Source organism: Carcharhinus amblyrhynchos, chromosome 3, assembly GCF_965287045.1.
Source record: "Carcharhinus amblyrhynchos chromosome 3, sCarAmb.v2.hapA, whole genome shotgun sequence".
NCBI classification, from domain to species: Eukaryota; Metazoa; Chordata; class Chondrichthyes; order Carcharhiniformes; family Carcharhinidae; genus Carcharhinus; species Carcharhinus amblyrhynchos.
Window position 1 is genome coordinate 27,563,888 of NC_137326.1, and position 27,145 is coordinate 27,591,032.

The 27,145-nt window shown below is 42.7% G+C and overlaps 1 protein-coding gene across 2 annotated transcripts in view; it reads left to right on the forward strand.

Annotated features, from left to right (window-relative positions):
* The window catches only part of cacna2d3a (calcium channel, voltage-dependent, alpha 2/delta subunit 3a), a 776,701-nt gene that overhangs the window by 149,544 nt on the left and 600,012 nt on the right, over positions 1-27,145 (forward strand). For both annotated transcript variants that reach the window (XM_080182611.1, XM_080182617.1), the window contains exon 3: positions 14,715-14,831. In XM_080182611.1, coding sequence (XP_080038737.1) covers positions 14,715-14,831 — 117 coding nt within the window. The remainder of the gene's footprint in view (positions 1-14,714; positions 14,832-27,145) is intronic.

The window sequence follows — 27,145 nt, forward strand, 5'->3', positions numbered from 1 at the left end:
CTCAAGCAATAAATCTTGTTTCAGTGGCCATGAAACTATCAATTGCCTTAGAAGCCCATTTGGTTTACCAATGTCCTTTAGAGGAGGAAATCTGCTTTACAAACATTTGAACATACTAATCAGAAGCAGGAATAGGCCATTCACCCCCTTGAGCTTGCACCATTACTTTAACACTAGTATTGTGTAATGCATAAGGCTTAATTAGTAATAGGAACATTAGAACAGGAGTAGGCCATTCACCTTGTAATCCTACTCTGCCATTTGAGAGATTATGGCTGATCTGGTTATGGTCTGAACTTCATTTCCCTATCTGCTCCCATAGCCCTTGACTCCCTTGTCTTTCAAAAATCTGTCTAACTCTGCCTTGACTAAATTCAATGACCCAGTCTCCATTGCTTTCTGAAGAAAAGAATTCCACAGACTAACAGCTGTCCAAGAGAAAACATTTCTCCTGAGCTCCATCTTAAAAGGGAGACATCTTAATTTGAAACTGTGTCCCCTAGTTCTAGTCTCTTTCACAAGAAAAAACATTCTATTAACCTTATCAATTCCCCCAGTATTTGATATGTTACAGGAAGACCACCCCTCATTCTTCTAAACTCCAATGAGTGTAGTCCCAAACTGTTCACCCTTTCTCCATAAGGTAAGCACTTCATCCGAGGAATGAGTTGAGTGAAACTTCTCTGAATTGCTTCTAATGCATTTCTATCTTTTATTAAACAAGGAGACCAAAATTGTTCACAACACTCCAGGTATGGTCTCACCAAGGCCTTGTACAGTTGCAGTAAAACATCTCTACTTTTATGTTCAATTTCCCTTCCAATGCACGTCAACATTCCACTTATCTTCCAAATCATTTGCTGTACCTTCATACTGATTTTACATGATTCATGTACCAAGAGATTCATATCGCTTTGTATCATCAAGTTCAGCAATCTCTCTCTCTTTAAACAGTAAACTGGTCTTCTATTCTTCCTGCCAAAGTGGACAAGTTCACTTGTTTTTGTACATGATACTCCATCTGTCAAATTTTTGCCCACTCACTTAGCCTGTCTATATCTCTTTGCAGACTCTCCACCTCCTTTTGACAACTTACTTTCCTACTCATCTTAGTGCAATCGGAAAATTTTGCTGCCATAAATTTGCTCCTTTCATCCAAGTCATTGATATAGATTGTATAAAGTTGAGGGCCCCAGCACTGATACCTGTGACACTCTCTTGGTTACAGTTTGCCAAAAATGGCTCATTTATCCCTTTTCCCTGCTTCCTGTTAAACCAATCCTCTGAAAATGCCAGTATATTCCCCGTTACGTGATGAACTCTTACTTTGTGTAGTAAACTTTGGTGTGACACCTAATCAACACATTTTGGAAATCCAAGTACACCACATCTACCCCTTTCTCCACATTATTTGTTAATTCTTAAGAGGACTCTGATAAATTAGTGAAACAAGATTCCCGTGTACAAAACCATTTTGATTCTGCCTCATAGAATTAAGATTTTCTACGTGCCCTGCTATAATCTCCTTGATACTCGATTCTGGGGGTAATCTTACCAAAAAAATTCTAAGTTCTGAACAAGCGTGAAAACAGAAGAGTTTCAGACCCATTTTTTCGGAAAAAATGAGGCCAAGTGTGATTTTCACCAGCAGGGAGAGTAAATAGAGTCCATTGATGCTGGGAAGCGAGCAGATGACTGAGAGACCACCATTGTGCATTTGTCTGATCTCAATAGTACATAGTACATTGGGAGATTGCCCCCCCCCCCCACAACTAATCATGACCACCTCCCCGATTGCATTCCCCCAGTTGCGTCCCCCCAGTCACATACCAAACCATCCCGCCACCCCATCCAATAGTTGCCCTCATTCATCTCCCTGGCCAATTGCCACCCCGGTTCACACTCCTGCCCAATCACCGTCCCCATTCAACTTCCACCCCCCATCTCCCCCAGTCGATACCACCCTAGCAATCACCGATTGCAGAGTGTGCAGTTTCCTACGTACTGCCCCCCTTCAAAGCATGCCTCTTCTCATTAGGCCCCACCCATTGGCATTGTCTAGTGATCAGTGCCAGGGTGCCAAGCTGGTTTACCAAGGCCTGAGGCTGGCACTGCCCAAGGGGCACTGTCCCTTCCACCCATGACCATGCAGGGGACCTCATTAACCTCACCAGTGGTACCAGAGGTTCCACTTGCGAAGCCATCATTTTAGGTCTCCATTGCTGTGGGACCATATGTGAAGGAAAAATTATGTTGGAGAAATCTCTTCACATTTTTTGAGTATGTAAATAACAGCGTGAACAAAGGAGAATCAGTAGGTATAGTATATTTGGATTTTCAGCAGATATTTAATAATCTGTCATATAATAAATGAACAAACACTATCAGTGTTCAAATGATTGGGGCTAATGGAACATAAAACATTACAGCACAGTACTGGATTCAGGATTGGTTAATAGACCAAAAAACAGGGTAGGAATAAACAAGTCATATTTAAGACACTGTCAGAACGATTGGAGATCGAGAATTGAATAGCATCCTGGGGGAAGTACGGTTCAAGGTATTTGTAGGAGTTGGTGGGTTGGTACTCCACCTCAAGAAATGGCACTGGAGAAGTTGGATGAGGGAAAAATTGGACATGGATGATATGTAGATGAATGAGGAGTGGAATTGGAACAAAATTGTTGAAATTTTCTGTTAAGAAGTGTGTGGGAACTGCATTAGTACCTGTACTTGAAAAAATAGGACTGGCAGGGGCTGAAATAATAGAACAGAAAAATATTCCACGTGTTCAAGGAAAAGGCAGGCATAGCTATAACTGTTACAGGACATGGTGGTGTCTTTATTTATAGGAAGTAAGTGGAGTCAAAAGAAAAATTGTTCAATTTGGAACAAGCCCAGCCAGATGGCAAAGGGTGGTATGTGTTTTTGAGGACTAACATGAAGGAAGAAACACGAGGGCTGGGTTGTTAAAGTGGGGATGGTGTGTAGGGGAACTGGGCATCCATGATGAAAAATTCATGCTGAACTTGTTTGGGAAAGTGCAGAAGATAATCTCCGAGTGATAAGACACATAAAATTCAGCATTCATAGACACTGATGACCCTGAATCAAAAAGCTAACAGAATTCTGAACAAGATGGACTGTAATGTAATTCTGGAAGTAGGGATTAGCAGGAGTGCCAAATCAATAAAGTACAGTCTGAAGTTTTCATATTGAAACTACAATGTTTTGATCAATAGACATTGAATATTGTATTCCATTATGGTCATTGAGGCAGGAAGGAAACACAAGCTCTGGAGGTAGTGTATTGAAGAGTCACATCGCTGTTCCCCTCTTGTCAGAAGATTGATTATCAGGTAGGCTCTAAAAATGTCCCTTCACTCTGAAAAGGATGTGAATACTAGGTCACCTTATAGAGGTACTAGATACTAGAGACAATAGAAAAGATAGATCTGAAGAACCATCTGAAGTTAAATGTTAAATGTAAAAGACTTGTTAAGGACAAATGTCAGGAAGCACTTTTCCATGTAATAATTGCAAAGAATTGCGCAAAGCAGGAAAGTGAAAAAGGTTCTTTCCATGGAGTAATGGAACCAAAAACCCTGGAATCATCCAAGACACAATTATATGCTGTGATCAGGGATTGCAGATTTCTATGGAAGGATAGATGACTTTTCTCAGCTGCACTCTCTGAGCTTCAAGAGAAAAGACTGTCAAATCAGATTGCACATTTCAAAAGATAGAACTTTACTCAGCGGCTGAATTGCCGAGGCACTGAAAGGTCAGTTCAATACTACATTTCAAATCTGATGTAGACAGACAAAGGAAATACTGGTGACATAATTTTTCACTTCAACAATTAGAAACATATTGTAAGTATATTAATTTGCAATGCCAAGTAGGACTCTGATATAAATTATTATTTCTCATCACATTTACATTCTGATCCAGTTTGCAGAACATGAAAGAATATAAGGAGAGGTCAGAACACTGGTTTAAAATTACATTCTCTTCAGCTGTAATGCTACTGACTCTGTGAAGGACTAAGGGTGATAGATGATGAATCTTATTCACACGTGACGGACATGAAGAAACAGTCCTTGAAAAACTGAAATTAACAAAATCTCCGTTGGCCTATTAAAGGGAATGTCATTAAACCATGGTAGCCTTATAATTAAGGTTAAATAGTAACTGTAATGTTGAACAGTAATTGTAAGCCTAGCTCTTCCCTGACCCTACTGCAGTTTTGGAATAGGTGAGGCAGAAATGGGCGTAACGGGATGGACATTGTTGAAGGCCTTATCAACCACAGTGAAAGGGCACCCTTCATTAAGAAAAAAGAGGGAGACACCTCAGAAAGGGAATTTATTTATGATTAATGTTACAAGTAGGCTAAGTTAATGCTTCAATGAAGTTATTGTGAAAATCCCACAGAAGCGTGGAAGGTGGTTCTTTCAGAACATTTGGAGATTAGGAATGGAATAGAATTCTAAGGGGAAGTGTCATCAAGGTATCTGTGGGTGTTGGTGAGCTTATAGTAGGAATTAGTTGACATTCTACCTCAAGGAGTTGAGATATAGAAATCAAAGAAGGAAAATGTTGTAAATGGACCACCTGAAGGTGAATGAGGAGTGAAAATTGGAAACAAAGGGCCTGATTTTGCCATCACGTTGTGCCTGTTTTCGTGTGCGAAAATTTGGTAAAGTCAGGCATGAGATGAGTAGCATGATCCGTGGCTGCCTCCGCACCAGTTCCCCCTTCATCAAGGCCCACAAATGGCCGCAATCGAGATTGTGCCCGATCTCAGACAACATGCATTTAAATTGACTTAATAGACTGCACACCCAACTGTACTGGCACTTCCCCCTTTACCATTGTGTTTGCCTATTCAGAATCGGTGCAGAACAGACATGCTCCATAAAGTCCAATTTGGGCACTCCAGTTAGTGAGGAGGTAAGTGTCCAGTGTCCAACGGCTCTCTGCTTGAGATCAGTGAGGGCGGGGGGAAGATCAGTGCGGGGAAGAGGGGGAGGGGGTCGCGATCGGTCTGCTGGCACAGTTGGAGGCGCTGATTGGAGCTGCAGGGTTTTGGGCGCGTTAAGCCCCACCCACAGGCTTGTGCAATGGGGTTCGGACTCGCTGATACTTTTTTCAGGCAGAGTACATATGGGGGTGCATGAGAACGGGTCTAAAAGTCGGATCTGAAAAGTTCCCAGTTTCAAGTCCGCCCAGAACTTAGAATCAAAATGGTAAAATAGGGCCTACAGTTTCCAAGATGTAGTGATTCAGATATTGCATGTGCGCAGTCTAAGTTTGTGAATATGCCATCAGATTAGTGATGCAGAGTGGGATCCTCAATACAGGAATAGATTCAGATTTGATACTGAGTGGAGAGAAACATTGACATGAAGACTGAGATAAAGGGGATCAAATCGAGTCCAGGAAGAGTTCTGTAAGTTGTTGGAAAAGGCTAAGGAGTGAAGAATAGAAAGAGAGATTTAGAAGAAAATTAGAGAGTTATGAACAATGTTTGGGTGGGAGATCATAAGACCCAATTTTAACCCATTCAAAATTCATTCATTTTCACTGTGACTGTAACTTGTTAGAAGTACACATATTTCTAACATCTGAACAGATTATTATACTACATAGGCAATAATTATTTAATGAAACAATTCCTTGGAAACACTTTAGGTGCTATCAAAACCAATATGATTTGCTGAAGAACTACATTACAATTAGAGACATGTATTCATTTTTAATTCACGTAAGCAACATTATTAATCCATCAGAAGTGTTAAATTATATTCTAAATTTAATGTATTACACAATTAAAGGAATCATTAAACAAATGATGCATACTGCTCAAGCTGTATGTAGTGCCACTATCAATCATGTTTAATGGATTATAAGTTTTAGCTCAGGAGGTCAATAACAAACTTGGAATATTCATAACACGATAATATTTTGGATCAAAAGCCAAAATAAGTTTTTGTTAATAGTTTCTTTGTCATTGATCTTTATTTTTAGCTGTAATAAACTTGTGCCCACTCGAGGAGGTCAACTGTTACAAACATTTGGAACTGATTTTTTTGACTCTTGATTCAAGAAGTTTCCCAGTTTCAAGATTCAGGAAAAAGCAGTCAGGGTGGGGAGCAGACTTATTTTGTCAAACTGCAGGCTGCTTGTGTAACCCTGGGATTTCTGGAGCCAGTTCCTGTAGCTCCACACAGACCAGTTGCAGGCCAAATGAGGCTAGGAGTAGCATTCCTGGTCTGCGGTTATTCCTGACTTTCTTGCTGATCATAAACCTTGCCAAGGGTCAAATCCATGCTGGGGGTGCCTTGGGTCATGGAGATGACCCAGGAAAGGAAATGTTGAAACTCCTCAACAGAAGGGAGCCATTTTGGATATGCTGTTCTTGTCCACCTGAGAAGGAGGGAAGACACAAAAAGCTGCTCTGAAGTCCTGGCACTGCTAGTTGAAAACTCAAGTGATTTTTTTCATTTATTTGTCCAGGGGAATGTGGGCACCCCTGGCTAGATCAGCATTTATTGCCCATCCCTAATTATCCTTGCCAAGGTGGTATTGAGCAACTGTAGTCCATGTGTTGCAGAAACACTGATAGTGCTATTAGGAAGGGAGTTTTAGGTGACATAGTTCCGGGTCAGATTAGTGTGTGGCTTGGAGGGCAACTTGAAAATGCAACTATTGCCCTTGTCCTTCTAGATGGTAGAGGTTGTGGGTTTGGGAGGTGCTGTTGAAGGAGCCTCAGTGAATTGCTGTAGTGCACCTTGTAGATGGTACACACTGCATGCTGTCTTCGTACATTGGTGCTGGAGGGAGTGGATGTTGAAAGTAGTAATTGTAAGTTAAATGTTACATTGTGTATCGTCTTTTTTATTACATACAGCAATTAATAAAATGTTTAAAGTTTAATAAAGTTTGTTTATTAGTGTCACAAGTAGTCTTACATTAACGCTGCAATGAAGTTACAGTGAAAATCCCCTAGTCGTCACACTCCAGTACCTGTTCGGGTGCACTGAGGGAGAATTTAACATGGCCAATGCACCTAACTAGCACATCTTTTGGACTGTGGGAGGAAACTGGAGCACCGGAGAAAACCCACCCAGACATGAGGAGGACGTGCAGTCTCCATACAGTCAGGAATCGAACCCAGGTCCCTGATGCTGTGAGGCAGAAGTGCTAAACCACTGTGCCACCATGCTGCTCCATGTGTGAGCTGGAAATAAATTCCATTCAAAAAAAAAGGTATTTAAAATATTGGATATAAAATTTTGAATGTGGCCTAATTTTTATTGAGTGAAAATTGGTATTGCACCGGAAGCATCACAAATGCTCAATGTCCATAGCACTTGCATCTAAGATAATCTGATCATGCTGATTTCAATTATTAAAAAGTTAGGAAAAGCTACCAGTTACAAGTCATCAAACCATATCTGACTAATTTATTCAAGCTTTTCAAGGAAGTCTCAACCCAGAGTGGATGGAGGGGAATCAGTAGATATGTTGCATTTGGATTTCTGGAAGGCATTCAACAAGGTACTCCATAGCAGGTTAAGCCACAAGATAAAAGCCCATGGTATTTGAGGTAGTATATTGGCATTAATAGGGAATTGGCTATTGGACAGGAAACAGTGACTGGGCATAAGGGTTCCTTTTTAACATTGGCGACCTGTAACCAGTGAGTTCCACAGGATCAGTGCTGGACCACAACTGTTTACAATATATATTAGTGACTCAGGGAAGGAAACAAACATACTATAGCCAAATTTGCAGACAACACAAAAATAGGTAGAAAGACAAGTTGCGAGAGGGTACAATTTACAAAGAGATATTGATAAGTTAAATAAGTGGGCAAAATGTTGGCAAATGGGGTATAATGTGGAAAATGTGAAGCTGTTCATTTTGGAAGGGGGCAAAGGAACAGAGTACTATTTAAATGGAGAAAAACTGCACAAAGCTGCTACACAAAGGGACTTGTGTGCAAGTGGTATTTGTGCACAAAACACAGAAAGCCAGCACTTAAATGCAGCAGGTAGTCAGCAAGGTAAATGAAATGTTGGCCCTTATTCCAAGGGAATTGGAGTATAAAATCAGGGAAATCTTGCTGCAACTGCACAAGGTACTAGTGAGATCACATCTGGAGTATCGTGAGTAGTTTTGGTCTCCTTATTTAAGGAAAGATACTATTTCATTGGAAGCAGTTCAGAAAAGGCTCACTCGGATGATCCACAGTATGGAGGGATTGTCTTCTGGGGAATTTTTAAAGAGGTTGGGACTCTACTCATTGGAATTTAGAAGAATGAGAGGTGACCTCATTGAAACATATAGGATTCTTAAGGGGTTTGACAGAGTAAATGCTGAGAGGATGTCTCCCCTCATGGGAGAGTCTAGGAGTGGAGGGTATAGCTTCAGAATAAAAGGGTGCCAATTTAAGACTGGGACGAGAAGTTTCTTCTCTCCGAGGTTTGTGAGTTTTTTGTACTCCTTGCCACAAAGAGCTGTGGGGGCAGAGACATTGATATATTTAAGGCTAAGATCGATGAATTTTTGACCAGTAAAGGAATCAAAGGTTATGAGGAAAGAGTAGGAAAGTGGGCATGAAGAATGTTGGATCAGCCATGATCCTACTGAATGTCAGAACAGGCTTGAAGGACGAAATGACTTACTTTTGTTCCTGTTTCTTATGGTCTTAAACCATACAAACACATTAATGAAATTGCTTATTTCTTTTTCAAAGCTACCAATCAGGAATCAATGATTGTCACTAAATGATTACAATTAAATTACTCAAATTACAATTCAGTTTCCAGTTGATTTGATCAATCATGTTGTTTTCACAGCAAATTAAGCCCAATTCCCCTACTAACTTAGTTATGCAGTCAATCATTTAGTGGCAATCATTGATTCTTGATTGGCAGCTTTGGAAAAGCTGACACAGACATGGTAGGTTGTAACCATTCTATGGCATGCACCCCTTAAAAGACCCAACTTGTAGTAAAACAGTCACAAACTTTAAATAATTTACTAAAATATTTAAACATATAAAGAGATATCTAATTATTCATCCAGTTATTTTCATCGCCTGCCTTTCAGATTTGATTCTTTCTCAGAGGGTGCTTTCCACCAATGGGTCTTCCAATCTAAAGTATTTTGGTTTATTCTGCAAATGCTAGCTCAATTCCTTTCCCCACAAGAAGTAAAGAAGTCATACGTTAATCACACTTACTGCTCTCTCCTATCTGTTGCCCCCACCATATGTAAGACACTTCCAAAGTAGACTTGCCAAGTCTGGTTGGACATATTCTGGGAGATACTGGAAAAAAATGATGTATTGAAAATCTGGCAGTGTGGTGCAGGTGAGTTCTAAGAGAGCAGAAGAACGGAAAACACATTGTCTCCAGTATGCTCTGAATATCAAATTAACCTCTTTATTTTAAATGGGTGACAGTCCAGTTGGCTGCAGAACGATGACCTCCCAAGGACCATTTGACTTCACTCAGATGGCACAGTGGCACAGCGGTTAGCTATGTGCCTCACAGCACCAGGGACCTGGGTTCGATTCCTGCCTTGGGGAACTGTCTGTGCAGAGTTTGCATGTTCTCCCTGTGTCTGTGTGAATTTCCTCCAGGTGCTCTGGTTTCCTCCCACACTCCAAAGATGTGCGGGTGAAAAACATTTATTTATTAGTCACAAGTAAGGCTTACATTAACACTGCAATGAAGTTTCTGTGAATTTCCCCTAGTCGTCACACTCCGGCGCCTGCTTGGGTTAATACACCTAACCAGCACATCTTCCAGACTTTAGGAGGAAACCAGAGCACCCGGAGGAATCCCACGCAAACATGGGGAGAATGTGCATACTCCACATAGACAGTGACCCAAGCCAGGGATCGAACGCCAGGGTCCCTGGTGTTGTGAGGCAGCAGTGCTAACCACTGTGCCACAGTGCCGCCCATAGGTTAGGGTGATTGGCTGTGCTAAATTGACCCTAGATTAGCTGGGTAAATGCGTGGGGTTACAGAACAGGGCCTGGGTGGGATTGTCGTCGGTACAGACTGTACTGTAGGGATTGAAACACACCCTGTCCCAGGAGGGGAATAAATGAACCTTCCAGATTGATGTTAATGTGATGCATTTTCCTGAAACTAATTCAAAAGGATAATTTCAGATTGAATAGGCCATTTGGCTACAAAGGCACTTGCTGTCTCAAATTATCAAGATGTGAAATCCATGACATGGATGTATAATCAACATGACCACCTTACTTGGAAATAGACTTGTACAATTCACATGATGACACAGCCATACTTTTTGTCTGCTTTTAAAAACAGCAGAACCTGTGCTGTAGACAGATGGCAGGATTTTCTGTCCCTCCTGTTAGCAGGGTCTTCTGGTCCTGCTGAAGCCAACCCCTGCCACAGTATCCCAGAGATGTGTTGGGTGAGTCATGCAAAATGCCATACACTTTGATATGACTGGAAGATTCCATTGGTGGCCAATAGTGAGCCATCTCTGCCATGAGAAAACCCATTGAGTGGGGCTGGAAAATTACAGCCAGTGTTGTATCAGAAAATGGTAGCACAGCTCCAGGCTTGGGTCACTGTCTGTGTGGAGTTTGCACGCTCTCCTTGTGTCTGCGTGGGTTTCCTCCGGGTGCTCTGGTTTCCTCCCACAGTCCAAAGGTGTGCGGGTTAGGTTGATTGGCTATGCTAAAATTGCCTCTTAGTGTCCTGAGATGCGTAGGTTAGAGGGATTTGTGGGTAAGGTATGTAGGGATATGGGGGTGGGGCCTGGGAGGGATTGTGGTCGGTGCAGACTCAGTGGGCCGAATGGCCTGTCTTTGTACTGTGGGGTTTCTATGATTCCTATGAAAACTATTGAAACAGTTGTGAGTCATTGAACAGCTAAGGTTGTAAACAGCAATACAATGAATGTGGGAGATAGACTTCTTCCACCCCCAACCTGTTTTAACTTTGACTTTATCTGGGAATGAAATTCCTGGAAATTTGACTATAAGAAGTATCAGAACTAATCAAGAATCTTTCTAAGATCTTCACTTCAACTAAAGCATCAACTCTTCAAAGAAACTCCAGTCCTGCCATGAAAGAAACGGAGACAATCATATGTTTCTAATCTTTGTACATGTGATAGTGCGTGTGAGCTGAATGACTGAGATGCCATTTTTTTTAACCACCTGGGGCAAGTGTAAGGTAATAAATAACCATGCTCACAAAAAGTTTGTTGTAGGATTTATTTAATTGGGCCAATCACTCTGAAGGTAAGAAATTAAGTACCCTTACATACTAACGTATTGAACATGGATGCAAAAAAGAACCAAATATATTTCCATAAGATGGGTATTCCTGCTGGAGATGGACAGAAGCCCTGCCTCAAACCAATTTTAAAGGTCCACGACTGATCAAGAGGAGGCGGGTTTGTCATTGAAAATTCCACTGGGATGGGAGAGAGAATGTCCTCATCATATAATCTGGTCAATTGGGCTATCTTTCTCCTTGCTTCTACCAGTTTTGTGTCCTGGTTCCAGAGCAACTGGCCAAACCTGTGCTGAAGATTTGGGAATTTTAAACTTTTGTGAGTTACACCCAGTTTGTGACCTTTTATGCTGGTTGAAAGTTTAATTTGCCTCAGTCAGGCCCTAAAACCAGGCTTACCTTGCAAGCTTTCTAAGATTGTGCTGGCTCAGGGAAGCTCTTCAAATTGCAATCATTTTCTTCGGTACTGAGACAGTAGTAGAAACATTTTAAAGGTTTTACCGTACAATTTTTACTTTGAAGAAATGTTTGATGTAACCCAGTGGCTCAGTATATTTTTATTATCAAGTCATTTTCAGTGATTTTAAATCAGGTTGCCCAAAGGTGAAGGTCTCAGTACTATTAACAATATACAATATTTGCGCTAAACCTAAAATAAACAACTGTGATCCTTCACATTGTTCAGTTGTCCTGATTCATGGGGATTTTATGACTCTGATCAGGCAGGTGAATTTTATGAGGATGCGACTGTTACCTAACCAGGACAATTAAAACTGCATTTCAGGCACAATATTCCCATTGCACCCAAAGCAGAAATTCTATCATAATGAATGGGATTTTCTGGCCACGTTCAGCCAGAAACTGGAAAGCCCGAGGTCAAACGGACTTTTCCATCATCCGTCCCATGCCCACTACGATTCCCGTGGAGAGCACAATGGGAAAATTCAGCCCAGCAAGGAAGTACAGTGATTTGAGTCAAGGCTAGCTGCTTCCTACACTGTAACTCTGCCACAAAGGAAGTGCAGACCATTGTAGGGCTCTTACCCTAAAGTGTGTATCTTGGTTTAGGGCATTATCAGTTAGGGAACCATTAGAGATGTGTAGACAGTCACACTGCTGATGAATCCTCCTCAGCTGTTGCTAAACCTTGAGGTATAAGCATTGAGAACTCACCCATCATACATTCCTAATAAAGAATTGCACACAAATCTCCCTGATAACATAGAGGGTCCGGTACTATGTGGCACTGAGGGTAACATCACTGCTGAAATTCCCCGACCTTGCCCGCAGCTGGATTCTCTGGTCCCGCTGCAGTGAATGGAGGTTTGGCTGAGTGCCAAATTCTCCCTGGCAGCGGTAGCAGGATGTGCGAGACTGGAGAATTCAAGCCCACATGAATATTAATCTTAAAGGGGACATTCTGAGCGTGTGAAGGGTGAACCTCAGGATAGGAGAATTGCAAAAATCCAAACGGAAACACGTCCAGCTGAGCTTCGTTGGTTCAGACTTGATGGGCTGAAGGGCCTTTTCTGCACTGTAGCATTCTGTGATTCTGTGACCACAACATTCACGTACTCATGGAATGTTTTTCAAAAGTTGTGACTTATTTACGGTGATATAGCATCCATGACCTTGAGGTGACATCAAAACTTTTCAACTTTCCTAATCCTACCATGTTGCCTTGGCACAATCATGATATCTGCAATGGGAGTGGAGGTAGCCTGCTGACTGCCATATCCTCATACCTGTGATGGCCTTGGCAGACTACCTCTGGTGGCCTGAGCACTGGACGGACCCTGGCCACATAACAGCCACCCTCGGTGGTTTGCATTGCTAGAGTTAGTGCGGGCACAGGCAGAGGGGATAGTGAGTGGCTGCGCACCCTTAGAGTGTCCCATGTGGAGGCCCCTGGAATGTATGGCTATGGCTCATTCTCCCTGTGGGTGCCAAAGGCCTGACTCCTGCAGCAGATGGAGCATCTGGAGGAAGGTCAAGGTACCTGGTCCCCATGTGGTTTACATCCTGATGGTGCCCACCAGAGTGTGGGTCATGGGGTGCAGGACCCAGTGCAAATTCAACAGGAGCTGCTGGACCAAGGTCTCCATGTTGGTTGCCGACCTTCCTATGGTGGCCTGAGGGGCTCGCTTGTCACAGGATATCAAACAGAAGGCAGATGGAATCCTCCATCGAGCACTCTAGTCTGCTGAGAGACTCCCAAAACACCAGCTGATGTTTCAATGCCTGACTTTTCATCTCCACCATTGAACTGACAGTCCCTTCCAGAGGATAAATGTGTGGGATCTCTGGAGAGAATAGGTATTTGAGTACCTGATGCCATTGCTGAGAATCTGATGGCGGAGGAAGCTAAGAGAAGGCTTACTGTGCTGGAGCAGATGAGATCAGTCAAGCACTTCCTGCACCGTGTGCCACTTTGTGGGCTGATGCCAGCCACGCTGATCTCCTGGGCAATGGCTTCTTAGGCCAGAGAGATGAGGTTGATGTGCTTCTTTGAGCCATCCCTGGAGTAGAGTACATGCCTGTGTGCCTGGGCTTCTCAAGTAAGGGCCCCAAGGGCCTTGGCATTGAAAGCAGTTGCTGCCTTCTTCTTGAGGCTACTCGCCTTTTGTCTTTGGTGTACTGACATTTTGGAGGGCCTCCTGAAAACAGGTGGGCTGGAGGGAGTGTAATGGGTGCGCTGGGCTGGTATTTAAAGATGGCGAAGGGGCTTTCAAACCTGCTAGCTGACAGCAGGTGGATAAAGCAGCTGCAAACCTGACAGGTGATTCAGGAGGCAAGTGCCATTTGCATAATCAATGAAGTTCTAACACAGAATCTAACACAGAGTCCCGCCATTCTGGCCAGTGGGAAAGATGCCATTGAAGCCCCATCACCCACTGCAACTGCACCCATTTTTGGAATGTACTAAACTCTTAAAAGTTTACGCTAAATGGATTTATTTTTTTCAAATTTTGAATCTGTTCTGTTTACAGCAGGAGATGCTTCTTCAGAAAGATGCACCAAGCATATTAAATTCAGATCATTTTCTTCTTTTGAAGGAGAAGTTAGCTCAATTATTTGAAATAAGCTACTGCCACCATTGAAGCAATGCAGAGAAGAATTTGATACAACTATATCAGTGTTTATATATCATTAGTCACAGTAATTTCCAGGCTACAGGTTTCACCTTAAGGAAAGAAACAACTTACATTTACATATTTCCTTTCATGCTCCAGAACATTTTGCAACCAATGAATATTTCTGAAGTGGAGTCACTATTGTAGTCAGGTTAATGCATGAAGGTTAGAAGATGGGTACAGCTCAGTCTATCTGGATGCGTTTTATTTTCCCAAGTACATGTTAGTCAAAATAGTGTTAAAAGCATAAATTGACCTCCTTTTGTCTTTTCTTACAGAAATATAAAGAGCATGAAAAAACAGTCACTGTTCAGGAAATAGATGGACTCCAGCTTGTCAAAAAACTGGCAAAGGATATGGAACGAATATTTCGTAATAAAGCTGAAGCAATAAGAGTAAGTACATCCACAAGAGGAGTAGAGCAATTTTTTGACAGCGCATTATAACACAATTCTGTCTGCTTTTCAGTTTACATCGTTTAGATATTTTCAAGCACAAAAACCTTCAAGGGTAACACTGTGGAGTTCTTATTTGTTAAATACACTATTTCCTCGATGCAAATTCATACTGAGAATAAGCGAATGTTCATAGCACAGAAAGAGGCCATTTGGCCCATTATGTCTGTGTCAGCTTGTCCCACTCTCCTGATATTTCCCCGTAGCATTGCAAATTTTTTCCAGTCAGATAATTATTCAATTCTCTTTTTGAAAGCCACAAATGTAGTTGCCTCCTTCACACTGTCGGGAAGCGCATGAAAGATCCTGACCTCTCGTTGAATGAACAAAAACATTTTTCCTTATGTTGCCTTTAGTTCTTTTAGAAATCATGTTAAATCGCTACCCTCTGGTTCTCAACTCTTCCACCAACAGAAACACTTTGGTGGGATTTTCCCAGTCATGCTTGCCCCAAGATCAGAAAATCCTGCCCAAGGTCAACGAACCTTTGCATGGTCTGCTTCCCCCTACCCGCTACGATTCCCATGGCAAGTGGGATGGGAAAACTCCGCCTGTTGTCACTTTCTACTCACTTCAGAGCCCTGATGATTTTGAAGACCTCTATTAAATCACCTCTCAATCTTCTCTTCTTGAAGGAGAACTGCCTCAGCTTCTTGAATCTATCCATGTAATTGAAGTCCATTCTTGTACATCTTTTCTGTACCCTCTTACTTAAAATTCTTCCTGAGGTGTGGTGTCCAGAATTTGATGCAGGACTTGAGATCAGGCTGAACTAGCTTATTATAAAGCTTCACCGTAACCTCCTCGCTTTTACAATCCATGGGCCCTATTTTACAACTTTGATTCTAAGTGCTGGGCAGACTTGAAGCTGGGAGTGTTTCAGATGGGAGTTTTAGACCGATTTTCAGGCACCCCCATACGCACTCCATCTGAAAACATATCGGCGATTCCAAATCGCATTGCAGTAGCCTGTGGGCAGGGCTTAATACACCCAAAATAATGCAGCTCCAATTAGTTCCTCCAACTGTGTATGCGCAGAAAAAAAATGATAGAATGCGGGTCCCGTCACATCCCTCCCGGGCTGGATAATGACTCCCCCTGGCCCCCACCTTGTCTTAATTGCTGACCCTCTTATCCCTCCACTCCCATCATCCAAACTGATCATGGGCCCTTCCCCTCTTCCCCTTCACTGATCACAGGCAAAGTGGCAGCTGACCTGCTTACCCCTCATTGATCACAGGCAAAGTGGCAGCGGACCCCCTATCTTTCCCCCCACCGATCTCAAGCAGAGAGCTATCGGACGCTCAGCAGTTACCTCCTCATTAGCTAAAGTGCCCGAGTCAGACTTTTGTAGAGATATCTGTTTTACGTTGATTCTGGATTAATGAACACAGTGCTAAAGGGGGAAGTGCTGGTAAAGTTGGGCGTGCAGCCCATTAAGTCAATTTCAGACGTGGTCCTGATCACGGCCACTTTCGGGCCTTGGTAAAGGGGGAACCAACGCAGAAGCAGGCATGGATCACGCTACTTGCGTCATGCCCGACTTTGCCAAGCAGGTGCAATGCGATGGTAAAATCGAGCCCCATGTCTCTGCATATAAAGCTCAAGATCCAGAATGCCTTGCTAATAGCTTTTCAAAATTCAGCTGATGACACTTCGTGCACACGTGGTTGACATTTTCTGCAATAGCACGTGGAACTGAATGTGCATTGAGTTAGTTTGAGGTGCCCTGTCATAGCCCTATATGAGGCCATTAACTGAGTTAATGGAAATAAACTTAAGACTTAAATAAATACAAGATGCCGTAGCATAGCGGTACACTGTTCACATGATTGATGAGAACTGAACCTGCATTCCACTGATAAGAATGTAATCCTTCTATTCAGAATTACCCACAAGCTGCATCTGAATATAGAAAATATTAATTTTATAAGACCATCATTGTACATTCTAACCTAATCAAAATAAGTATTGCATAGGATGGTGACTAGTGGAGTGCCCCAGGGGTCGGTGCTGGGGCCTCAGCTTTTTACCATTTATATAGATGATCTGGAGGAGGGAACCGAGTGTAGGGTGTCGAAATTTGCTGATGACACCAAGATTGGGGGAACGGCAAATTGTGCGGAGGGTGTGGAGAGTCTGCAGAAGGATCTAGATAGGCTGGGCGAATGGGCCAGGAAATGGCAAATGGAATTTAATGTTGGCAAGTGTGAGGTGGTCCACTTTGGTAGGAATAATGGTAGGAAGGACTATTACTTACATGGCGAAAAACTGCAGCAGGCGACGGTGCAGAGGGACCTCGGGGTCCTTGTGCATGAGTCACAAAAACCCAGCTTGCAGGTGCAGCAGGTGGTCAGGAAGGCGAATGGGATGCTGGCCTTCATAGCGAGGGGGATTGAATATAAAAGTAGGAAGGTCTTGCTGCAGCTGTATAGGGCATTGGTGAGGCCGCAGCTGGAGTACTGTGTGCAGTGTTGGGTGCCGCACCTGCGCAAAGATATTTTGGCCTTGGAGGGAGTGCAGAGGAGGTTTACTAGGCTGATACCGGAGTTGAGGGGATTGAGCTATGAGGAGAGGTTGAATAAACTAGGCTTGTACTCGTTAGAGTTTAGAAGAATGAGGGGAGATCTCATTGAGACGTATAAGATGATGAATGGGATGGATAGGATAGAAGTGGAGAGACTCTTCCCGCTCAAAAAAGACAGTAGGACTAGGGGGCACAGCCTCAAGATAAAGGGGGGGCGGTTTAGAACGGAGTTGAGGAGGAACTTCTTCACTCAAAGGGTGGTGAATCTCTGGAATTCTCTGCCCGTTGAAGTGGTGGAGGCTGCCTCGCTAAATATTTTTAAGACGCAGGTTGATGGGTTTTTGATAAGAGAGGGGATTAAGGGTTATGGGGAGAGGGCAGGAAAGTGGAACTGAGCCACGACAGATCAGCCATGATCTTATTGAATGGCGGGGCAGGCTCGAAGGGCTAGATGGCCTACTCCTGCTCCTATTTCTTATGTTCTTATGTTCTTATATAGACTCTTCATCAGACCTGGCAGTAAAGCCTCTCAATTTTGGGTGAAGTGAATGACTGGAATTATGAGGGGGGTGTGGGACATTGCAACACCACTAAATGTATTTATTTTGGCTTAGCATAACTATTTGTAATAGCCTCTGTGCTTGCAATTGACCTGCATTACTCTGCAACTGAAATTGTGCATGTTCTTTAGCTTTCTGTAGCCTGTCCCACTGAAATCCTCATCAGAGTCCTCTGCAGGAGCATTTGTTTGCAACCTTACCCTCTGATGAATTGGCATCCATGCTACCCTTGCCCATGCCCTGGCTATAGTGTATTCATGCTCAGTGTCTCACCATGTGCAGATTTCACCCTTAATCTATCTTTTAAGGTACATGCAATGTATCTGGGCTGGTGGCTGCTGCTCTGAAACCAAGAGGTGCTGTTATGTCTTCTTCATCATAGATACCATATTTTCTGAGTGTTCATTCACACCGATCGGGTGCCTGTTCTTGGGAATCTGAAAGAAAAACAACACAAGGGTCAGGCTGTGCAGAGAATGAAAATTGCATGAGGAGTTTGCTTACATCAGATGCAGCCGATGAGTCAGAAGAGATTATGGGATAAGCAGCAAGTGGGGTATACAAAGGGATGATTAGGTATGAGGATACTGCTACTTTCAAAGTTTTTGGCCCTACTGCTGGCCAAGGTCTCAGCAATGATGAAAACCATCACCTTAAATCATGCAGTTAGCTCTTGCTGTTGCTGGTTTTGTGTGACTGTGTCCTTTAACAAAAAAGCTGAGTGTGTCAATGAGTGTCTGCAATCTGATGGGGGATATAACTAGCGTGATTGAATAGCTGGCAATGTGCGTGAGTTGTCAGGGTGCAGCAGTGATCTGTATTTGATGATGTGGTGGAGCATATTCATGTTAAGTATAGGCCTGATTGATAGACATTATTGGTAGGTGAATGCTGGAGGGGAGGGGAAGCGGGGAGGTGCTGATTTGAGAAGTGGCTGAAGCTCTTGGTGAACCTGTTGAGAATGTGCTATTTGACAATGCAATTACTGACCTTGCGTGAGCTCATTTACCTTCTTGCAGCACTGCATTCAAATCCTCAGACATGACTTCTGGCATTAAGCCATCCACTTCCAATGTCTTCTCAACGTGTCTTTGGAGAGCTCCCTGAGAATTCAGGACATCTCTTTCCTCTAAGACCTTCACTGCCACATCTGAGCACCTGGGAGGCCATTCTCTGCCATGTTATGAAATTCTTCAGTCTCAGTCAGATTCACTGTCAGCACCTATTCCAGCTACAAAACTCATCTTCTTTAAAAGGTGCAGGCTAGCTTTAGACAAAGCAGCCATTGTAAAACTTATTTGATGTCTCACCAAGAGGTCTGGGAGCTTGCATTGTTGAACATTAAGTGTTTATTGACAACTCATAACTAAATACATATTTATCTCCAAGATATAGCCCAGCATGAGTGCTGTCTCCGCACTGGCTTCTACCAGACTCTTCTACTGTAGTAAGTGCACAATTATGTGACTCTCTTTACATCACAGTATGGGTGGTACTGTTTCCCCAATTCTACATTAACCCTTTCCCTGCTGAACAACCTTACATTACATAACTTAGCACTAAGTATTATTTGGAAGTTACAATAATGCTGCATCTGCTGGAACATCAAATGAACAGTGCTGTTTGCTTTGGCTGCATGAAAATTATGTACAGTCTGAAATTCAAACAAAGGAATGGGCTAATCAAACACCACTGTCCTTGCACTGTTTTCAGAGACTAGAACATTTTAGAACCATTTTAGAACGGAGTTGAGGAGGAACTTCTTCACTCAAAGGGTGGTGAATCTCTGGAATTCTTTGCCCATTGAAGTGGTGGAGGCTACCTCGTTGAATATATTTAAGTCACGGGTAGACAGATTTCTGATAGACAAGGGAATTAAGGGTTATGGGGAGAAAGCGGGAAAGTGGATCTGATCCACTTCAGATCAGCCATGATCTTATTGAATGGCAGGGCAGGCTCGAGGGCTAGATGGCCTCCTCCTGCTCCTATTTCTTATGTTCTTATGACCACCCTGTTTAGCCCCCTATTAGTACAGAGTATCAAGCTAACTAATACATTCAGGCAGTCAAGGGGATGCATCTACTCTGCAAGGGACAGATTTCTAGGCTACATTTGGACTGTGCGAGGAAACCAGACCACCCAGAGGAAACCCATGCAGACATAAGAACATAAGAACATAAGAAATAGGAGCAGGAGTAGGCCAACTAGCCCTTCGAGCCTGCCCCACCATTCAATAAGATCATGGCTGATCTGTCTTGGCTCAGTTCCACATTCCCGCCCTCTCCCCATAACCCTTAATCCCCTCTCTTATCAAAAACCCATCAACCCGCGTCTTAAAAATATTTAGCGAGGTAGCCTCCACCACTTCAACGGGCAGAGAATTCCAGAGATTCACCACCCTTTGAGTGAAGAAGTTCCTCCTCAACTCCGTTCTAAACCGCCCCCCCTTTATCTTGAGGCTGTGCCCCCTAGTCCTACTATCCTTTCTGAGCGGGAAGAGTCTCTCCACCTCTATCCTATCCATCCCATTCATCATCTTATACGTCTCAATGAGATCTCCCCTCATTCTTCTAAACTCTAATGAGTACAAGCCTAATTTATTCAGCCTCTCCTCATAGCTCAACCCCCTCAACTCCAGCATCAGCCTAGTAAACCTCCTCTGCACTCCCTCCAAGGCCAAAATATCTTTGCGTAAGTACGGCGCCCAAAACTGCACACAGTACTCCAGCTGCGGCCTCACCAATGCCCTATACAGCCGCAGCAAGACCTCCCTACTTTTATATTCAATCCCCCTCGCTATGAAGGCCAGCATCCCATTCGCCTTCCTGACCACCTGCTGCACCTGCAAGCTGGGTTTTTGCGACTCATGCACAAGGACCCCGAGGTCCCTCTGCACCGTCGCCTGCTGCAGTTTTTCTCCACGTAAGTAATAATCCTTCCTACCATTATTCCTACCAAAGTGGACCACCTCGCACTTGCCAACATTAAATTCCATCTGCCATTTCCTGGCCCATTCGCCCAGCCTATCTAGATCTGTCTGTAGACTCTCACCACCCTCCGCACAATTTGCCTTTCCACCAATTTTGGTGTCATCAGCAAATTTCGACACCCTACACTCGGTTCCCTCCTCCAGATCATCTATATAAATGGTAAATAGCTAAGGCCCCAGCACCGACCCCTGGGGCACTCCACTAGTCACCATCCGCCAATCTGAATAGCACCCATTGACCCCCACTCTCTGCCTCCTATTTGACAACCAGTCCTCTATCCACGCTAACACCCTACCCCCAACTCCATGCCCCCTTACCTTCTGCAATAACCTCTTGTGAGGTACCTTGTCAAACGCCTTCTGAAAATCAAGAAAGACCACATCCACCGGCTCTCCTCTATCCACCGCCCTAGACACATCCTCATAGAACTCCAGTAAATTTGTCAGACATGACTTCCCTTTAACGAAACCGTGCTGCGTCTGCTCTATCAAGCAGTTCCCCTCAAGATGCCTCGCTATTTCCTCCTTGATGACGGATTCTAACATTTTACCTACAACAGACGTTAAACTAACAGGCCTATAATTCCCCGCCTTTTGCCTGGCACCCTTCTTAAACAACGGCGTAACATTAGCCGTTTTCCAATCTTCCGGCACTTCCTCGGAATCCAGCGACGTCTGGAAAATAACCACCAAGGCATCCACTATCACCTCTGCTATTTCTTTCAGAACCCTTGGATGCATTCCATCCGGTCCTGGGGACTTGTCCACAATCAGCCCCTCCAGTCTGTCGAGCACCACCTCTCTAGTAACAGTAATGTCATCGAGACCCTCCAGTCCTACCACCTTTCCATCTCTAACATCCAGCAAATTATTCACGTCCTCCTCCGTGAAGACCGAAACAAAAAAGTTATTCAAGACCTCAGCCATTTCCCCATCCCCTACCACTAAGTCCCCCTTCTCATCCTCTAAGGGACCAACGTTCACCCTAGCCAGCCTCTTCCTTTTTATATATTTATAAAAACTCTTGCTATCCTTTTTTATATTAAGCGCTAGCCCAGCTTCATAGTTTCTCCTACCCTTCTTTATCAACTTCTTTGTCAATCTTTGTTGACATTTAAACACAGATAGTGACGTAGGCCTGAATTGAACCCTGATCTCTGGTACTGTGACACAGCAGTGCTAAACACAGTGTCACCATGCCATGATATTATTCAAATCATTTTAAAATATATATTTTCCTGTGCTTATACCTTAGATGATTTATGCAAATTTTTCCTCTTAAACAAAATCAAAATGAATCTCAAAATATTGAAGCAAATCAGGCTACCGATACCATCTGTACTTTACATATTTATTGTTGCCTTGAGAAGCTAGTTATGTTAACTCATTTAAGTACTGTAGTTAATTTTAGCTGTTCTTGTACACCTAGAAACTACATGATTTCTTTGCCATTTTCACTCCCCCGAAAGACAAAATTAGGCATTGTCTAAAACCAGCTGTTGATTTGTATAACTAATTCTGGGTTACTGCCCAAGACCAATTTCATCTCTAAAATGTTTTTTCAAGTTGGTGGTACTTCTAACCCCTGACTACCAATTACAAATCACAACACATTTCAGAAGTGCTGAGAAAGTCACAGTACTGAGGCAGGAGATACGTATCACAACATTGTTACAGGTAACTATTTAAACATAGAATCACTCCTCTTTATTATCACTTGCGCTCCCTCCCTCAAAATGACAATTATTTTACTTCCTTCTCACCATTACCGTTCTGACTGCTATCTTCCATGACATTTCTGTCATATTGTTTAATTTGGTGTCAGATCCTCATCTTTCATATACTTTCTGGTTTTGGGTTCTTTCCTGGACATATATCTCTTGCACTTCTCTTGCTCATTTTTATTTTTCAACAACCTGTCCAACCCTGAAAGCATCTCGGAAAATGCTCTGAACATGCCTACTGTGTGGAGATTTGGTTGAACAAACACAAATTGACTTCTGAGGTTGTCAGCATCAAGCCCCTATCACTAAATCCTATCAGCATACTAATATGCCGGCAGTATTAAATGTACACATCTCATTCAGTCAGAGATTAAAAATAAATAAATTGCATAGGAGAGCTGGTAAGTTTATCAGAAATTAAAAATGGGATTGGTGGATTTTTCTGCCAGCAATAATTGTTCTTTGTGCATCAATAGAAATTGTACCCTGGTTTCTCATTCATTTTAACTATATGACAAAACATGTGTTAATGGTGAAAATCATTTCTAGTCATAGTTGACGTCTTATTGTAATGCTACTTAGCGACTGTTAAAGGAAACTAAACAATGGCATTATGACTAAGTGGATTGAAACTAAGCTTGATAATAGAAAACAAAATGCCATAAGAGGACAAGGTTGCTTGGAAGCAGTGACAAGTGGAATCCATGGATATCTATTCAGGGAACTTTGGCATTTTCTTGTTCATATATTCCAAAACAATATGTATTTTTCATAAAATTGGAAGGTTTGCTAAGTTATGTGTAGAAGTGAAGTTGGTAACATTGAAAGGTTATCAGGAGAAAATAAATCGATGCAAAGGAATGCAGTTAGAATTTAATGTGGATTATAAAAGTTAAGCATGTCCAGAACAGAAAACATGAATTGCACAGTGAATAGAATATCAAAATCAAAAAGCTGAAAAGAGAAATTATTTTGTTGTGACTGATGATCAGCTGGAAGTGTTTGACAATTTCATAACCAAATTTCTTCAAAGCCTGTCTAGGATTATTCAGCAGAACTTTGTAATATTTAACAATTTAAACTTATTTACGCAGGTAAATTATGAAGAAGCAAAATACGACAATAAGCATTGCAAATATTTTATGCAAAATCTTTTTTTCTCACACACAATTACAACATATTAATTCAAAAGAATTAGTATTTGCTCATGTGACTAGGGTCAAAAATAGATTCAATTTGCAAGGTCCAAAAGGTTTGGCTATCTTATTTTTTTGTACAAACACAAATTGATGTAAAAATGTGTGCAGAATGCCTTTTATTTAGAACAGCCTTCTGAATGCTTTTCCTATGACACGGATGCTCATTATTGTTTTTGAATGAAAAGTAATTGCTACTGTACAGTAATTCAATTCCAGTGCACACACGCTTCAGTTCACTGATGTGTTATGGATGTATTGGTTGAAGAATTTTGTCATGAAACCTCAGTGTGAGACAGTCACATCCTATTACCTTTTGCTTTAGTAGTGCTGCTTTTCAATCCTCTTTGCTTTAATGTGATGTTTACTCCATTGATTTAATTTTTTCTGTATTATGAAGGGACTTTTCTGGTTAATTGTTTAATACTTTGCTGCACTGACTAATCATCAAATGAAATGATCTTTCTTGGAACTTAACACTCAAGCAAAAGGGAAATCTATTGGCAAAATTTTGCATTTCTTCCCTATAAGTAATGATAGATATTGTTATATTAGAGGAGCCAAATATGTATTTATTTAGGTACAAAAGTGGTGCACATGATCATCCTACAGAGAACATTATTTTGAGAATGTTATTTTGATATATATGAGAAGCATGCTACCATGTTGTACCTCATCTTTTTAAACAAATGCCATTGATTAGGGAAGTGCTGTTCGGGGGAGGACAATTCAAACATTTGCTTCAAACATAATAAAATACATGTTCATTTATCAAACAGTTTGTATCATTATAGGAATTTGTATAAATTGCAGCTTTATTCTGTAACAAACCTTTCACTGCAAAGACTGAAGCTGAGAGAAGACCTGATAGACTACAAAATTATGAAACGTATAGACAGGGTAGATAGAGACTTTTTCTAAGGGTGGGAGTGTCAATTACAAGGGGGCACAAGTTCAAGGTGAGAAGGGGAAGTATTTCACGCAGAGTGGTGGTTGCCTGCAACATGCTGCCAGAGGATGTGGTGGAAACAGGCAACATTTAAGAGGCACCTGGATGGGTACATGAACAGGGAGGGAATAGAGGGATATGAACCAAGTAAAGGCAGAAGAATTTTTTTCAGATAGAGCATCATGATCGACACATGCTTAGAGGGCTGAAGGGCCTGTTCCTGTGCTGTCCTTTTCTTTGTTCTTTGTTCAAATCAGATCCTTCTAATTATTGTTAAAGAAGAAGAAATGTTCTCCTGTTATGCACTGTAGAACATTAAGGGTAGAGTAATTGATCTAAAAGTAGGCAGGAAGCATGTTGTCCAGCAAAATAGCACCAGTAATGCAGGTGGTTATATGTTTACATTGATGGAGTGAAAAGTGTGTAAATGAGGTTGAGCTTCCCGCTCCTGCATTTACCATGGCTTGCTGCTGAGATGCTGCATTCTCACTTAAGATGATACACTTCATAAAATGACTACTTACCTCTCCAATCTGAATACTTGAAAGATGTGTAAATCCAGTTGCTTAGAGAATGAGTTACAATTAATTTATTTCTGTTTTTAGTTTGCTTTTGCTGTATTGAGTCAGATGCAATTGTTTACACATAAAAGTTGAATTCTGTACTTGCAATTCTTTTGGTTATCTACCATTGAAAGGAGTTTCATTTTTGATTGCAACAATCTCTGCTGGGGAAAATTTGTCTTTTAAGGAGGTGTGCTTACCTCATGGGGGTCTGACTTGACTTGCTCTTATCCAAGTCAGCAGGTGTACAGACACCATGACATGTCTGCAAAGTAATCACTTCAAGTTAGACAGCATTCTCCTTCCATTCCCCAGATAATGAAGGTACTTTTCTTCCCAGACAGTTGTGGTTTTTTTAAAGCTATGGGCTAGCTTTTGCTAGATTACTAGTTCACATGCACAAAATAAAACAAATCTAAAAATATCTAAAAAGCAAACGTTTCAGTGGAAATTTAACCCAGCCTAAATACTGCTGAATAAGGGAATATTGTTACTTTTGGGACCCGATTTTACCATTTTGATTCTAAATGCTGAATCTGGGCGCAATTCAGATCCGATTTGGAAAACTGTTCTCAGGTGCTTCCATACGCACTCAGCCTGAAAAAAAAAAGCAGATCTGAATTGCGCTGTGGGCGGAGCTCATCGCGCCCGAAACGCTGCAGTTCCGATCGGAGCTTTGAACTGCGCATGCGCAGTGAGAAAAAATTTTTGAATAAACCTGCCCCTGTCACCACTCCAGGCCGCAAAAAGCAGATAAAGCAGCCCGGGAACAATGGCCCCCACAGACATCGCCCCAACCCCTCCAACCCCAGCAAAACTGTCCCCCTTATTCACCCACCCCCACCCACTACCCAGACCGATTGCAACCCTCTGCCCCACTTCCTCCCCCCCACCCACCGATCATCCACAGAGTGGCAGCAGATCCCCCCTGTTCCTGCACCACCTCCCTCCCACCCCCCAACAGAGATCCATCTGGCCCCCCCACCTCCCCCTCCACCAGAGAGCGATCGAATCTTCCCCCTCACCAGAGGTACATCTGACCTGTCTGCCTCCTCCCTCCCCCCCCTACCAGAGAATGATCGGGTCTCCCTCCTCCCTCCCCCCACCCCCCCACCAGAGATATATCTGACCCACCTCTCTCTCCCCACCCACCAGAGAATGATTGGTCCTCCCCCACCCCTGCCTCTCCCCCCCCCACCAGAGAATGGCTGGGCCTCCCTCCTCCACCCCCTTACCAGTGAATGATCTGGCCCGTCCTTCCCACTATCTGAGTCAGAGAGCCGTTGGAAGCTCTAAACTTACCTCTTCAGAAGCAGGAGCGCCCAAAACAGACCTTTGCCAAGCATGCCTGTTTCGCGCAAAATTTGGACGGGCGAACACAATGGTAAAGGAGGAAATGCTGGTAAAGTTGGGCGGGCAGCCCATTAATTCAATTTAAATGCATGGAAATGCATTTCGGATTGTGGCAATTTTCAGGCCTTGGTAAAGTGGGCATCTGAGTGGATGTGGGCACAGATCGCACTAATGGCCTCATACCCAACTTTACCAAGTTTTTGCGCCCGAAAACGAGCATGACAGAATGATAAAATTGGGCCCTTTGGAGTCATAGGCCCAGATCGCAATGGAATCTATGGATCTTCCAAAATGGTCAGCAGGGCCTGGATCAATGCTGTTGGCATGGATGGGGCGTAGAGTGTGGGTGGGATAGAATGTGTTGTGTTGTGGGAAGGTTGGGGGTGTGGAGGT